Source organism: Myotis brandtii, unplaced genomic scaffold (assembly GCF_000412655.1).
Source record: "Myotis brandtii unplaced genomic scaffold, ASM41265v1 scaffold18, whole genome shotgun sequence".
Classification (NCBI taxonomy): domain Eukaryota; kingdom Metazoa; phylum Chordata; class Mammalia; order Chiroptera; family Vespertilionidae; genus Myotis; species Myotis brandtii.
The window spans coordinates 7,747,977-7,761,107 of NW_005356674.1; the positions used below are offsets into that span (position 1 = coordinate 7,747,977).

Consider the following 13,131-nt stretch of genomic DNA (forward strand, 5'->3'; position numbering starts at 1 on the left):
GGGGAACGTTGGAGTCTGCAGCAAGCAAGCCTTGTGCTCGCTTCAGTGCCTGGCTGCCGGCCGCCATCTTGGCTGACAGTTAATTTGCATATACTCACTGATTAGCCAATGAAAAGGGTAGCGGTTGTACGCCAATTACCATGTTTCTCTTTTATTAGTGTAGATAGAAAATTTTCATTCCTAAGTGACCGAACGACCGGTCACTATGACACACACTGACCACCAGAGGCAGATGCTCAATGCAGAAGCTGCCCCCTGGTGGTCAGTGCACTCCTACGGCCAACCTCCCATGGTCCCTCCCCCTGGCCGGCCCCGATCGGACTGGGCGAGATGGCCCCGACCACTGGCCAGGCCAAGGGACCCCACCCATGCATGACTTTGTGCACCGGGCCTCTAGCAAAAGTATATTAAAACACACACACACACATACACACACACACACACACACACACACACACACACAAGCCCTCACACTCAGAAATCAATTCATTCAGAATATTCTGCACCAAAAGAAAGCTGAAGTGTATGCTATACTTGAAGAATGACAGTTACAAATCAGTGGCACATACAAGCTGAGGCAGCCAGCCAATACGACCAGGTGGACAGAAACTCACTGTAGGAGAGCTGAGGAGGAGCTTGGGATATTTAATCTGAAGCAGTCAACCCAGGCTCAGTGAGGGAATTAAGCCTTCAGGCATCCACTGTATGAAATAAACTAACCTCTCTACCATGCACCCACAGTGGTGTTAGCTATATATGTCCTTGGGAAGATTAAGAAAATAGTTACTCCACTCATCCTCTGTAGGGCTTACTTCTCTCATGGTATCTCAAAAACATAAACCGAAAGCTACCTACAATTTTTCCTTTTACATACCCCTCTGTGGTAATGTTTTCTATTAAATGAAATAAGTATAAGCTCTCTTATGCTCTCAGGATGAAATGTGAATAATTAAAAGAACATTCATGAAATTGATAATCTTGACTAGGTTTCCTAGCAGTTTCCTAATTATGAGATTTTTGTTTTAAAAAAAAATGACCCTCAGGATTTACCGAAATTTTATTTTTATGGAATGGTCACATTTTATAGGTGTTTCCCATAATCCTACAAAAAAGTAATAATACTACATAGTCCAGTAATTTTTAGGTTGAAAAGCAGACGTAAGAAACTTATTAGGGTCCTTGCTTTCTAATCTACAGCTTCCCCTTAAATTCAGTCTAAGTACATAATTTTTTTAAAAGTCAGCAGTCAGTCAAGTCTCTGGGTAGAATCTGCAATCTTCCTCTAATATTAACTAAAATAATTAAAGAAAATCCTTAAGAATTTTTGGGTTGTTTCACAATCTCTGGAAATATATAATGTTCTTTCTGATGATTTAATCTGGGAGAACTCCACTAATTTTAACTCATATTCTCAAGAAATTGGTAGGTATGACTATTTTATTAATAGATTACAATGATGACATTTACTTCTTCCTTGACTGCATTTAAAGAAATTTCCTGACAAGAGGGCTGACCACAAACTTAATAGCATTACCATGAAATTTCAGAGTTTAAAATATTTTAGTTACTATATCTCAGTTTTCACAATAATCCTCAGATTTGCTCCCCAAGATCACAAAGCTAGAAAGTGGCAAGTGATATCTAAAGCCAGTTTCTCCAAACCCAAGTTCCATAGTTCATCAGCTACATACAGCACACCAAGGACCCAGACAGATAGAAAAATAATTTCTCTCTTGTAGGAAGTACATTTTCTACTCCTCTCTACTTCAGACTCTCCAATTTTGGTTGCTTTTCCTTCCTTTGAAAATATTGAATTTAAATATGAGCTCACAGGCAAGCCTACTTAATGTTTTTACATACAATATATTTACTAAGAGAAATTTCATACCTCACTACAAGATGCAACTGCTCTGTGTAAAGGTGTCAACCATTTGCTGTCTTTGGCATTAACTCTAGCTCCTGCAACAAGAAGAAAAAATAAATTGAAATATTTTACATAAAATATTTTAAGTAAATCTCCTTAAATAATTATATATAGTCCAAATTGAATAACAATTGAAAAATGAGTACTTCACTTTAATACTTTCTGCTAATAAATTACCCTTAAATTACAAAACAAAACTATTTTTAATTGATATTATTATCCAATAAGGAATTTGCTCTTTTATTAAAAATAAAAGATCATGGATAGGCTAAAAAAGCCACCTTTATACAGAGCATATCCAAAGTAAAAATCAGTCCCCACTTTAGAATGTGTGTTAGGAACTCAAATAAATTAATTAAATAAATAAAAATACTCAGACATAAAATGTAGGCCATTAAGAAGTCTTCATTATATTTCTTTACTAATGAATATAACATGTTATAGAACAATATAATATCAAAATAGTTTTCCAGTGACAATTAAAAACTCCTTAGTACTATAAAGTTACTGCATAAAATGGATATAATCACTATCAACTTAAGAAAAAAATTGAGAAAGAAAGAGATGAACCAACCCACATGTCTTTAATACCTAAAGGCTTAAAGAAGTAATAATTTTTTAAAAAATCAACTATGGATAGCTGTTTAAAAATCATTAAGTCAATAGACAAAAATTATCCCTAATAGAACGAAAATACATTTAGCAAGATAAAAATGCAAACTTTTAGCGTGGGGGGAAATCTAGTGTCTCCATAAAATCCACTGATTTGGTACCCAAGCCCCAACCAAATAGAAACAGCCCTGCTCTTAGAAGTATAAAGGAACTGGTGAAGGGCCTGCACTATCAGCAATCCTAGGTTTATACCCAAAATCTTAACTAGCTTTACATATCTAGTCCAACCTCCTTATTTTCTAGATGAACTGCAGACAGAGTGAACACCTCATTGTCAGAGTAAATCAGGCTAGAATTCAGACCTCCTAATGTTTACATTCTGTTTTAAGTGTGAGGTTCCAAGGAATATTCAAGTGCAGTGACTCCAAGTATAGCTCTAGAAACTACTAGCTATGGGTCTTTAACTAGTGTGTGATCCTAGTCATTAAAACAGGAAAAAAGAAAACAAAATAGCCCCATCTCAATTATTGAAGGTAGGTTAGTGGGAGACCCTATGGTAGAAGAAAGCACTGCTGAGAAGACAATAAAGATAGCAATTTAAGGAATATGGCATTGATGACTATTGCAAACCAACATTTACAGAATAATACCTCTTAAATGCTAGGAGTACATCACATTAAATCCAAAATGGTTAGTCCCAATGGTATAAAATCAAATAACTTTCTATTCTAGACTCACCTTCTCCCATAAGTCCATGTACATCAACAGAGCATGCCCTTAAGATTTGCAGCCTAAATCTATGCCATTGTCAAATATCTGAATTTAGATTCACCTTTCCAGAGTAGAGATATGATGAGATTTCTGATATGTTAAAAGCAAAAGAGAATAAACAAGCAAAAATCAACAGCAGGGTCACTGAAATAGGCTGTATCCATTTGATACCATAGTTAGGATATATAGAAAAATCTAGACAATTAGCTTCCTCTTACCCAATCTTTTCATTTAGTAATTCATACATATAAAAATATACCCTGAAAGAATAGATTTTTTAATAAAAATGTTATTTAAGGTAAGATTTTCAGAATTAGATAAATGTCTAGCTCATTTAGACATAGACCAGAAAATAATTTTAAAAAATAAAAAATCTGATTATTTACATCAGTCTATTCTGGGCTCTAGACAGCAAAGCAGTCGAAGAGAGGTCTGGACGTGTGGGGAGACAGGGGTTAGTGGAAGGAGCCCAGGAGTGGGACCTGTGATCTAATAATGGTTCTGTAACCAATAGGCTGTGTGACCTGGGGCTGTTACCCACAGCCCAGGACTTCATTTGTTGATCATAATCCCTGCCTCCTACATGTGTATGTGCATCTGTGTGTGTTATGTGTATGGGGCAGGAAAACTGGGGTGAGAGAGGACGGGCCTCAGGTTCAAACAACACAGGGAGCTCCTGTTTCTGCAAAGTGAGCTCTAAAGTCAGGCACTGAATCAGAGTATCCCATTTGACTCTAGGTCTCATTCTGCAAGATAACTGATCCACCTGCTGGATCCCTAATACAATCAGTCACCAACTGCCAACTCTTTGATTTGTGCTAAACGATCTGTAAGATCCATTTCCAGTTACAGTGGTTCTCAACCTTCCTAATGCCGCGACCCTTTAATACAGTTCCTCATGTTGTGGTGACCCCCAACCATAAAATTATTTTCGTTGCTACTTCATAACTGTAATTTTGCTACTGTTATGAATCGTAATGTAAATATCTGATATGCAGGATGTATTTTCAGGGGTCGCGACCCACAGGTTGAGAACCGCTGAGTCATAACATTCTATCCTATTCTGAAATACTCAGAATAAATTATCTCATATTATTAAACACCCTGCTCTACTTTAATATTAAATAGATGAAGTAGTATCTTTATAATCCATGCCAAGGATCTTCAAATTACAGCCCATAGGCTGCCTGCCACCTGTTGGGTAAATAAGGTTTTACTGCTACAGAGTCACACCTATTCATTTAAGTGTTAAATATGTAGCTTTCAAATTAAAGGAATTGAGTAGTTGCCAGAGTGTCTGTAAGGTCCTTTACATAAAGTCTGTCATCCTCTGATCTAGGCTAAATACTTGATAGTTGATACTATTAAAGTTATTTCAATTTTTCACATGTGTTTGTAATAATTATAAATAGTACCACTAATAATTTTCTAAAACTTCCATTTGCAGAGAATAGTTCTCTTCTCTGCTCCTAAGCCATAGAGCAGACAGTCCATAACCAGTGAACTGGGGCAGGAGCCAAGTATTTTCACTACTCTTCCCAAACTGGAAATAATGTTTTCCTTTGGCCGCCTACCAAAAGCAGTGGCAAAGCTTCAGATTCTGTTTTCAGGTTGGGAGTGAAATAGATAATTACATTTCCATTTTCCACCTGTAATGTTGGGGGATAAAACAATAGCAGCTGCATTGTATCATTTAAGAGGGAGCTATGGACAACAGATACTGTGTATTGAACTGTATCCACAGCCCCCCCAAATTCATATATTGAAGTCCTAACCCAGCACCTCAGAATGTAACCTTATTTGGAAATGGGGTCTTTACAGAAGTAATTAAATTAAAATGAAGTCATTAGATGGGTCCTAATGCAATATGACTGGTATCCTTATAAACAGAAGAAATTTGAACGGGCATGTACAGATGGACACAAGGAGAAGGCGACCATCTATTAGCCACAAAGGAGAAGGGCCTAGAACAGTTCCTTCCCTCACAACCTTCAGAAGGAACCAACCCTGCCAAAACCTGGATCTTGGACTTCTAGCCTCCAAACTGTGAGAAAATAAATTTCTGTTGTTTAAGGCACTCAATTTGTGGTATTTTGTTGTGGCGGTCCTAGCAAATTAATGTACCAGCATTGTAGGTTTTCAAGGGTCACACACTTTAGGTCTGATTCCTAATAACAAAAACATAATATTTGTATTTCCTTATCAAGAACTCTATTTTCTATAAAAATCCATTCAAATGAACTTGTGACTAATGCCTTATACAATACAGTTATTTAACCATCTAATATAAGAAAAGTTTGAGGTACTGCTAAACCTCTGGTTTTAAATACAGACATACCTTGTTTTATTGCTTTATTATACTTCATAGATGTTGCGTTTTTTACAAATTGAAGGCAAGACCTTCTACCAACAAAAATATTATGACTCTCTTTGCTGAGATATTTGCTTTATTGTGGTCTGGAACTGAACCCATAATACCTCCTAGGTATGCCTGTACAAACAGTAAATAAATAGCTCCCATAAAATTTTCTATACTTAGATAGCCAAAAAAATGTAGTCCTTAAAACAGAAGTTCTTCACTAAAGTCATTGCCTACACAAATTTTACTAAATGCTGGGGGTTTTGGGGGGGGGGGTGTAATATGTGTGTAGGGTAAAATGCAGAGGAGAGGAAAAGCCATTCAGATTATAACAGAGTTAAGAATACAGACTCTGTAGTCAGATGGCCTGGAACTGAATGCTGGCTCTAAATTTAATCAGTAGCACAACTTTCAGCCATAAATCTCTAAATGCTTGTTTCCTTAGAGTCAAGAGGACAAAATGAGATAAATGAAAAAACTAAATTTAGTATAGTATTTAAGATATAGAAAGCAATCATTGTTTCCTCTTATTTCACCCCATCCTATATAATAAAAGGGTAATATGCAAATTGACCCTAACAGCAGAGCGACTGGGAATCACTGGCCACTATGACACACACTGACCACCAGGGGGCAGATGCTCAATGCAGGAGCTGCCCCCTGGTGGTCAGTGTGCTCCCACAGGGGTAGCTCTGCTCAGCCACAAGCCAGGCTGACGACTGCCAGTACAGCGGTGGTGGTGGGAGCCTCTCCCGCCTCCTCAGCAGCGCTAAGGATGTCCGACTGCAGCTAGGCCTGCTCCCCGCTGGCAAGTGGACATCCCCCAAGGGCTCCCGGGCTGCCAGAGGGATGTCTGACTGCCAGCTTACGCCCAATCCCCCCAGGGAGCGGGCCTAAGCCAGCAGGTGATCATCCGCCAAGTGGTCCCAGACTGCGAGAGGGCACAGGCCGGGCTGAGGGACCCTCCCGAGTGCACAAATGTTTGTGCACTGGGCCTCTAGTTCAATAATAATTGTGAAATTAATACTACTAGACTCTAGTGTTACTGTGAGTTCTATGGAAGGATTCACCAGTTTGATTACCTGTAATATTTCAAAAATGAAACCCCTATCAACAAATCTCAGAGATGCATCATGTATAAATATTTGATTTCCAATGAATTTAGTTCTGAACTTTAGGTTAAAGAGAGTATTACTCTTCTAAATAACTCAACAAAATATAAAAGAGAATATGAAGAAATATCATCTTCAATACAACAAGATAACAGTGACCACCACCAACCAAACTATGAAGAATTCCCACCAAATACAGTGACATTTGTACCAAAATGAGGAAGGACACAGTCAAGTGAAGCTTCTTCGCATCCTGGAAAGACTACTGAGTCTTCTAAAAGAGTGTGTTTGTGTGTATGTCCATCTGTCCCCTTTTGTCTGCTGTCTGTGTCCTAGAATCCCTAACAATCTTTCAAATGAGCACTGTGGGTTCTCCATAAGAGAAGCTCCCTACAGAACTCTAACTTTATAACACAGAAGAACAAGGTGGGGCAATGTGAGAGGAGGGACCATCTTTATTATTATTATTATTTCTGACTCAGCTGAAGATGGAGGGTAAAGCCAATCTCCAGGAGATCACTCCCTAAGAACCTGTGATCTAAGGAGCTGCCAAGTCACCCCAATTACCCTAAGTACATCAATAACTAAAGAGAGTCCACTGCTAGGATTAAGAGAAAACACATTTGGTCTGAGAGCTATTTGAAGAAAACAAACCTAACTGATGCTCACTTTTTGCCCTTCCCTACTCTATTCTTCAGCAAATAGCTGTTCTAGAGAGCATATTCCTCAAAGATATGAAGAATCAGACAGTATCCATCACAGGACTAGAACAAAGATATAAGGGAGCAGAGTAAACTGAACAAAATATAGGTAATAGGAATATTTGAAAGAAATTATCCCAGGAAAGGAGAGAATGAACTTGCAAACTACTATCTATACACAACTTCCGAGAAATTAAGCTCTAAAGAGAAACCTCTAAGAAAAGTTCCAAGAAAGAGGTAAGACAATGCAAAGAGATGAGAACTTGCTGAGGTCAGGGGAATAAAAAAGAAAAACAAAGTAATTACAGATAAAAGTCTACAAACAACAAAGAAGAGAACACAATTTAAAACATAGCCAAGAATTCTGAAGGCCAAGTCAGAGTGAATCTTTAAAAATCATGTCACTCCATGCCCTATCCAGTTTGGCTCAGTGGATAGAGCTTCGGCCCTCGGACTGAAGGGTCCTGGATTCATTTCCAGTCAAGGGTATGTACCTCAGTTGCAAGCTCGATTCCCAGCCCCTGCTGGGGCGCATGCACGAGGCAACCAATCCATGTCTCTCTCTTGCATGGGTGTTTCTCTCTCTGTCTCTCCCCTTTCCTTCTATTCTCTCTAAAATTCAATGGAAAAATATTCTCGGGTGAGGATTAACAACAAAAAAACAATAATAAAAACAATAAAAACCATGTCACGCCAATCAAAACTTTCCATTGTTTTTTAAAATCACTTTAAGGGCCAAAGTCTTTACCACAGTGTACAAAATCACACATGATCTGGGACCTTGCCATCTCTTTGCTTCATCTCCTACAGCTCCTTTTACCTGTCCCCAATCATGCTGCCACCTCATGGCATTTGTTCTTGATATTCTCTCAATTTCCTCTAAATATCTGCATGGTATACAAGGTTTGCTTCCTTATTTTCTTCAGTTATCTTCTCAAATGTGTTATCACTAACCCTTTCCTGATAACACAATATAAAATTGCAACTGACTCCACCCAACATACAATTCTAATTTTGTCATAGCAATTATTACCATAAGACAAACTATATATATATTAATTTATTAGTTTCCCCCAAACATACCAGGTGTACCGGTTAATAATGTGGATTTTTTTTCCCAATAGATGGAGTTACACATATATTGATATATATGGGTTTGATATGTATGCTATTTTGTTGTATTGACAACAAGCTTCAAAACTTCATGTCAAATTTTCTGAAGGTGTTAACATCATAGATATTTTTACACTTAAAAATGTCAAATTTCGTGCCAAAAAAAGAGCTGCTGAATACTTCGGGAAACTTATGGTGAACATGCTCCATCTCAAGATACTTGTGAATGCTGGTTTAGACACTTTAAAAGTGATGATTTCGATGTGAAAGACAAAGAACGTCCAAGTCAACCAAAAAAGTTTGAAGACCAACAATTACAAGCATTATGGGATGAAGATGTGTGTCAAACTCAAAAACAACTTGCAGAAAGATTAAACGTAGCTCAGCAAACAATTTCTGATTGTTTACAAGCAATGGGAAAGATTTTAAAGGAAAGAAAATGGGTGCCACATCAACTGAACGAAAGATAAATGGAAAACCGAAAAGTCATCAGTAAAATGTTGTTTCAACTGCACGAAAGTCTTTTTTGCATCGAATTGTGACTGACGATGAAAAGTGGATTTATTTTGAGAATCCCAAATCCACAAAATCATGGGTTGATCCAGGTCAACCATCAACATCGACTACAAGGCCAAATGGCTTTGGAAAGAAGACAATGCTCTGCGTTTGGTGGGATCAGGAAGGTGTGGTGTATTATGAGCTTCTAAAACCAGGTGAAATTGTTAATACTGATCGCTACCGACAACAAATAATCAATCTGAACCATGATTTGATCGTGAAATGACCAGAATGTGCCAGAAGACACAGCAAAGTAATTTTGCTTCATGATGACACACCATCACACACTTCAAAACCAGTTAAAGACACACTAAAAGATCTTGCCTGGGAAGTATTAACCCACCCGCCGTATTCACCAGACCTTGCTCCTTCAAATTACCACTTGTTCCCATCGATGGCACATGTACTTTCTGAGCAGCACTTCAAAACATACAAAGAAGTGGAAAATTGGGCCTCTGAATGGTTTGCCTCAAAACAAGAAAAGTTCTATTGGGACGGTATCCACAAATTACCTGAAAGATGGGGGAAATGTGTAGCTAGCGATGGACATTACTTTGAATAAAGCACTTTTGATGTTTCTCTTGAAATTATCGTGTTTTCTTTGATTGCAAAATCCGTATTATTAACCAATATACCTAGTAACTACATGAAGGCTGGGACTTCACCTATTTTATCACAGCTCTACCCATAGTACCTAGAATAGTGCCTAATATATGAACATGCTCTTAAAGTATTTGTTGAATGAAGGAAGAACAGGTATAAGGAAATAACCTAAAACTAAATCGAAAAGACAAAATTACAATCAGAGAAAAGCTGACAGAGACAGATGGAAAGAGATCCAACTTAGTAGAAAAACACATGTAGAAAAAGTTTCTGATAAAAAAGCATACAGGAATGGACTATTCAAAGATTTAATGGAAGATATAAATAAAATAAAGATCTGAATTTCAGAACTAAAAGTGCAGTTTCATATTATGTTCCAGGAAAAATAATCACTAGATTTAGCCTAATGAAGTTAGTACTGAATTTCAGGAATAAAGAACTGATTCCTACAAGCATCCAGGCAGAAGAGAAGTGACCATGGTGTTGGTGGGTGGTATAGGGGGATGAAAATGATAAGCAGAGAAGAGCTTGATCCATGACTTTCAATCAAATCTAGAAGACACTGTAGTAACATCTGCAAAGCTGAGAGGAAAAAGTGTGAATTGAGAATTTAATTACTAGCCAATCTACCTTTCGGTTAAAAAAGGCAATAGTCCCAAATAAGTAAGATACCAGGAAATATGGCATTCATGAGTTACTGAAAATACGAAGACAAAAAGTACTTGATGGTAATGTCTACTCAACCAAGAGATGTCAAAATAAAAATCTTAGGAATAGACAAACTATGGATAAAGACAGAGGGTGTGTGGAGGGCTGGGGCAGGGGGTAAACAGTAGGAATCTATCGTATATAATAAAAGCCTAGGTGGTGTCGTGCGATGTCGTCACTAGATGGCCACCCTCACATCATCACAAGATGGCCATCATAAGATGGTCACCACAAGATGGCTGGCAGGGGAGGGCAGTTGGGGGCAACCAAGCTGGCAGGAGAGGGCAGTTGGGGGCAACTGAACCGGCAGGGGAGGGCAGTTGGGGGTGATCGGGCCAGCAGGGGAGCAGTTAGGCATCAATCAGGCCGGCAGGGGAGTAGTTAGGGGGCGATCAGGCTGGCAGGCAGAAGCAGTTAGGGGCAATCAGACAGGCAGGCAGGCAGGCAAGCGGTTAGGAGCCAGCAATCCGGGATTGTGAGAGGGATGTTCCAGATTGGAGAGGGTGCAGGCCGGGCTGAGGGACACTCCCCCGCCCACCCCCCCCCCACCCCCGGTGCATGAATTTCTAGCAACGGGCCTCTAGTGTGTGTGTGTGTGTGTGTGTGTGTGTGTGTGTGTGTGCCTAAGCGACCGTTATAACCAAATGTCCAGAACGACCAGATGACTGGCTAGAAGCTATGACTTGCACTGACCCAGACCTTGCTGCTGGGGCCCTGACAGCCCTGAATCTGGTTCACCCGTACCCCGGACCCAGACAGGAGGGATGAGGGAGCCCAATTCCTCGCAGAATTGGCCATTGGTTAGCTTGCTGTTGGGGCCAACCTCCCGTGATTCCTCCCCGCAGCCGGCCAACCTCCCACGGTCCCTCCCCCCGCCCAGCCAACCTGCTGCGGTCCCTCCCCCTGGTAGGCCAGACCCCCCAATTGGCTCCAATCATCAGCCAGGCCGAGGGACCCCACTTGTGCATGAATTCATGCACCAGACTTCTAGCTATGATCATAAGAATGTAAAGTCATAATTCCTGACAGTGAAAACACAAGAGTAAAACAAATTAGAGGTGATTTCCTAATTTCTCAACAGAAAATAATCAAAACCTAAACCATGGGAACATGGTAGAGCATGGCTTTATAGAATGATTTTAATCTTTTTTTACTCTATTTTTCATTTTAAAGAAATATTTTAGGAACAAATAACCTTGTCAGGGGTACCAAAGTAGTTTTCATAATAGGAAATTATAGTAACTTACTTTATTGTGTGCTCTTATTGAAGCATATCATTATGTTTGAATAATGCTAGAATAGAACTATGTGGAGATTATTTCACAATCTTAATTTTCTTAAGATTACACAAGTTAAGGCTAACCAAATGTAACATGTTATTAGTAATTAAAGGCAAGAGCAATCTCCCCCAAATTTTTCTACACTGCCAGCTTAATATGTTTTCTATTTTTATCTCCATGTACTTAATTATATTCTTTATCTAATTACTTAATTTAGAGCTTTGACTTTTCCTTTTAAAAATAGCTACATGAGCTATTACCTCATGAAACTGGTAAAACACAATATTAAAAGTATTTTTTCAAAGAAGGGTTGAAATAGCTTTTTATACATGTGCAATAGTTAATTTCATATATAGTCTTTATTTGTGTTATTCAAAAGACTTCAAGCTTTATTTCAAACACTTATTTCAAAGCTGATATATATTATCGTGCTCATAAGGCTCATCTGACTACCTTCCTCATAAATAACAGGAAGTCAATCTTTTATAAGCAACTAAATATCCTTGGTGCAAACATTATTTTAAAAGGAAGAAATTAAGTTACTGAGCATTAGGAAAGTTTCTCCTAAGTATAAACACCCTCTATGTTGAGTCATAAAATTCTTATGTTAAAATGAAAGTAAATGAACAGAATTCTGTGTTAAAAAGAAAAAATGCATCACTAGAGTTCTTACCCAAAGTCCTAGACAGTAAACTAACTAGAACTGTACTTTTTCTAGCCTACCTGTTTCTTAACATAAAACTGTTTCTTGAACAATGATTGTAAAGAAAATTCCATATATTAACCTGCCATCTCATTAATTCATATTAAAGCAGAAGATGCTTCAATTATGAGAAAATCCAATTTTTCTCTTGAACCCCCTCAGCTCTTATGGCTAGTAAATTTTAGCTGTAAACTAGTGAGTTAGCAGCCATAGAAGAACAGCTATGTTCAAGGAAGTGCATCAGTGATAAAGTTATTCATAGAGAAACTAACATAATATTACCTAGGTCCACATTTAATTATACTTAATCCCATATGATTATAAATGTTATTAAAAATAGTATTTTAAAAATTTTATGAATTTATAAAAGCAAAATTCTGTTTAGGCTATAATTTAATAGGATTGCCATTCAAAATTTCTCTCAGTGCTCCTTCTCCCAAATATCAAAGGAATGATACTACTTTCTCCAACTGTATTCATTATGTACATATCTGTGCAATCTGGTAACATAGGCACAATTTAAACACATTTATCCTTTCTCAATAAGTATCTACACTAATAAAAGAGAAACATGCAAATTGGTGCCACTCTGCTACGCCCACCAGCCAATCAGATGAGTATGCAAATCAACCCAACAAAGATGGTGGTTAATTTGCATATGCAGGCGCAGAGTGAAGACTGAAGACA

General features: G+C 38.2%; 1 protein-coding gene across 8 annotated transcripts in view; it reads right to left on the bottom strand.

Annotated features, from left to right (window-relative positions):
- The window catches only part of ANKRD28 (ankyrin repeat domain 28), a 116,121-nt gene that overhangs the window by 53,915 nt on the left and 49,075 nt on the right, over positions 1 to 13,131 (bottom strand). For 4 of the 8 annotated variants that reach the window (XM_005863619.2, XM_014537554.1, XM_014537551.1 and 1 more), the window contains one exon: positions 1,889 to 1,959. The exons of 2 other annotated variants lie outside the window; for them this stretch is intronic. In XM_005863619.2, coding sequence (XP_005863681.1) covers positions 1,889 to 1,959 — 71 coding nt within the window. Of the gene's footprint in view, positions 1 to 1,888; positions 1,960 to 3,274; positions 3,379 to 10,172; positions 10,336 to 13,131 lie in introns of those variants that run through there. 2 more of the 8 variants (XM_014537548.1, XM_014537553.1) reach the window with 2 other exon arrangements.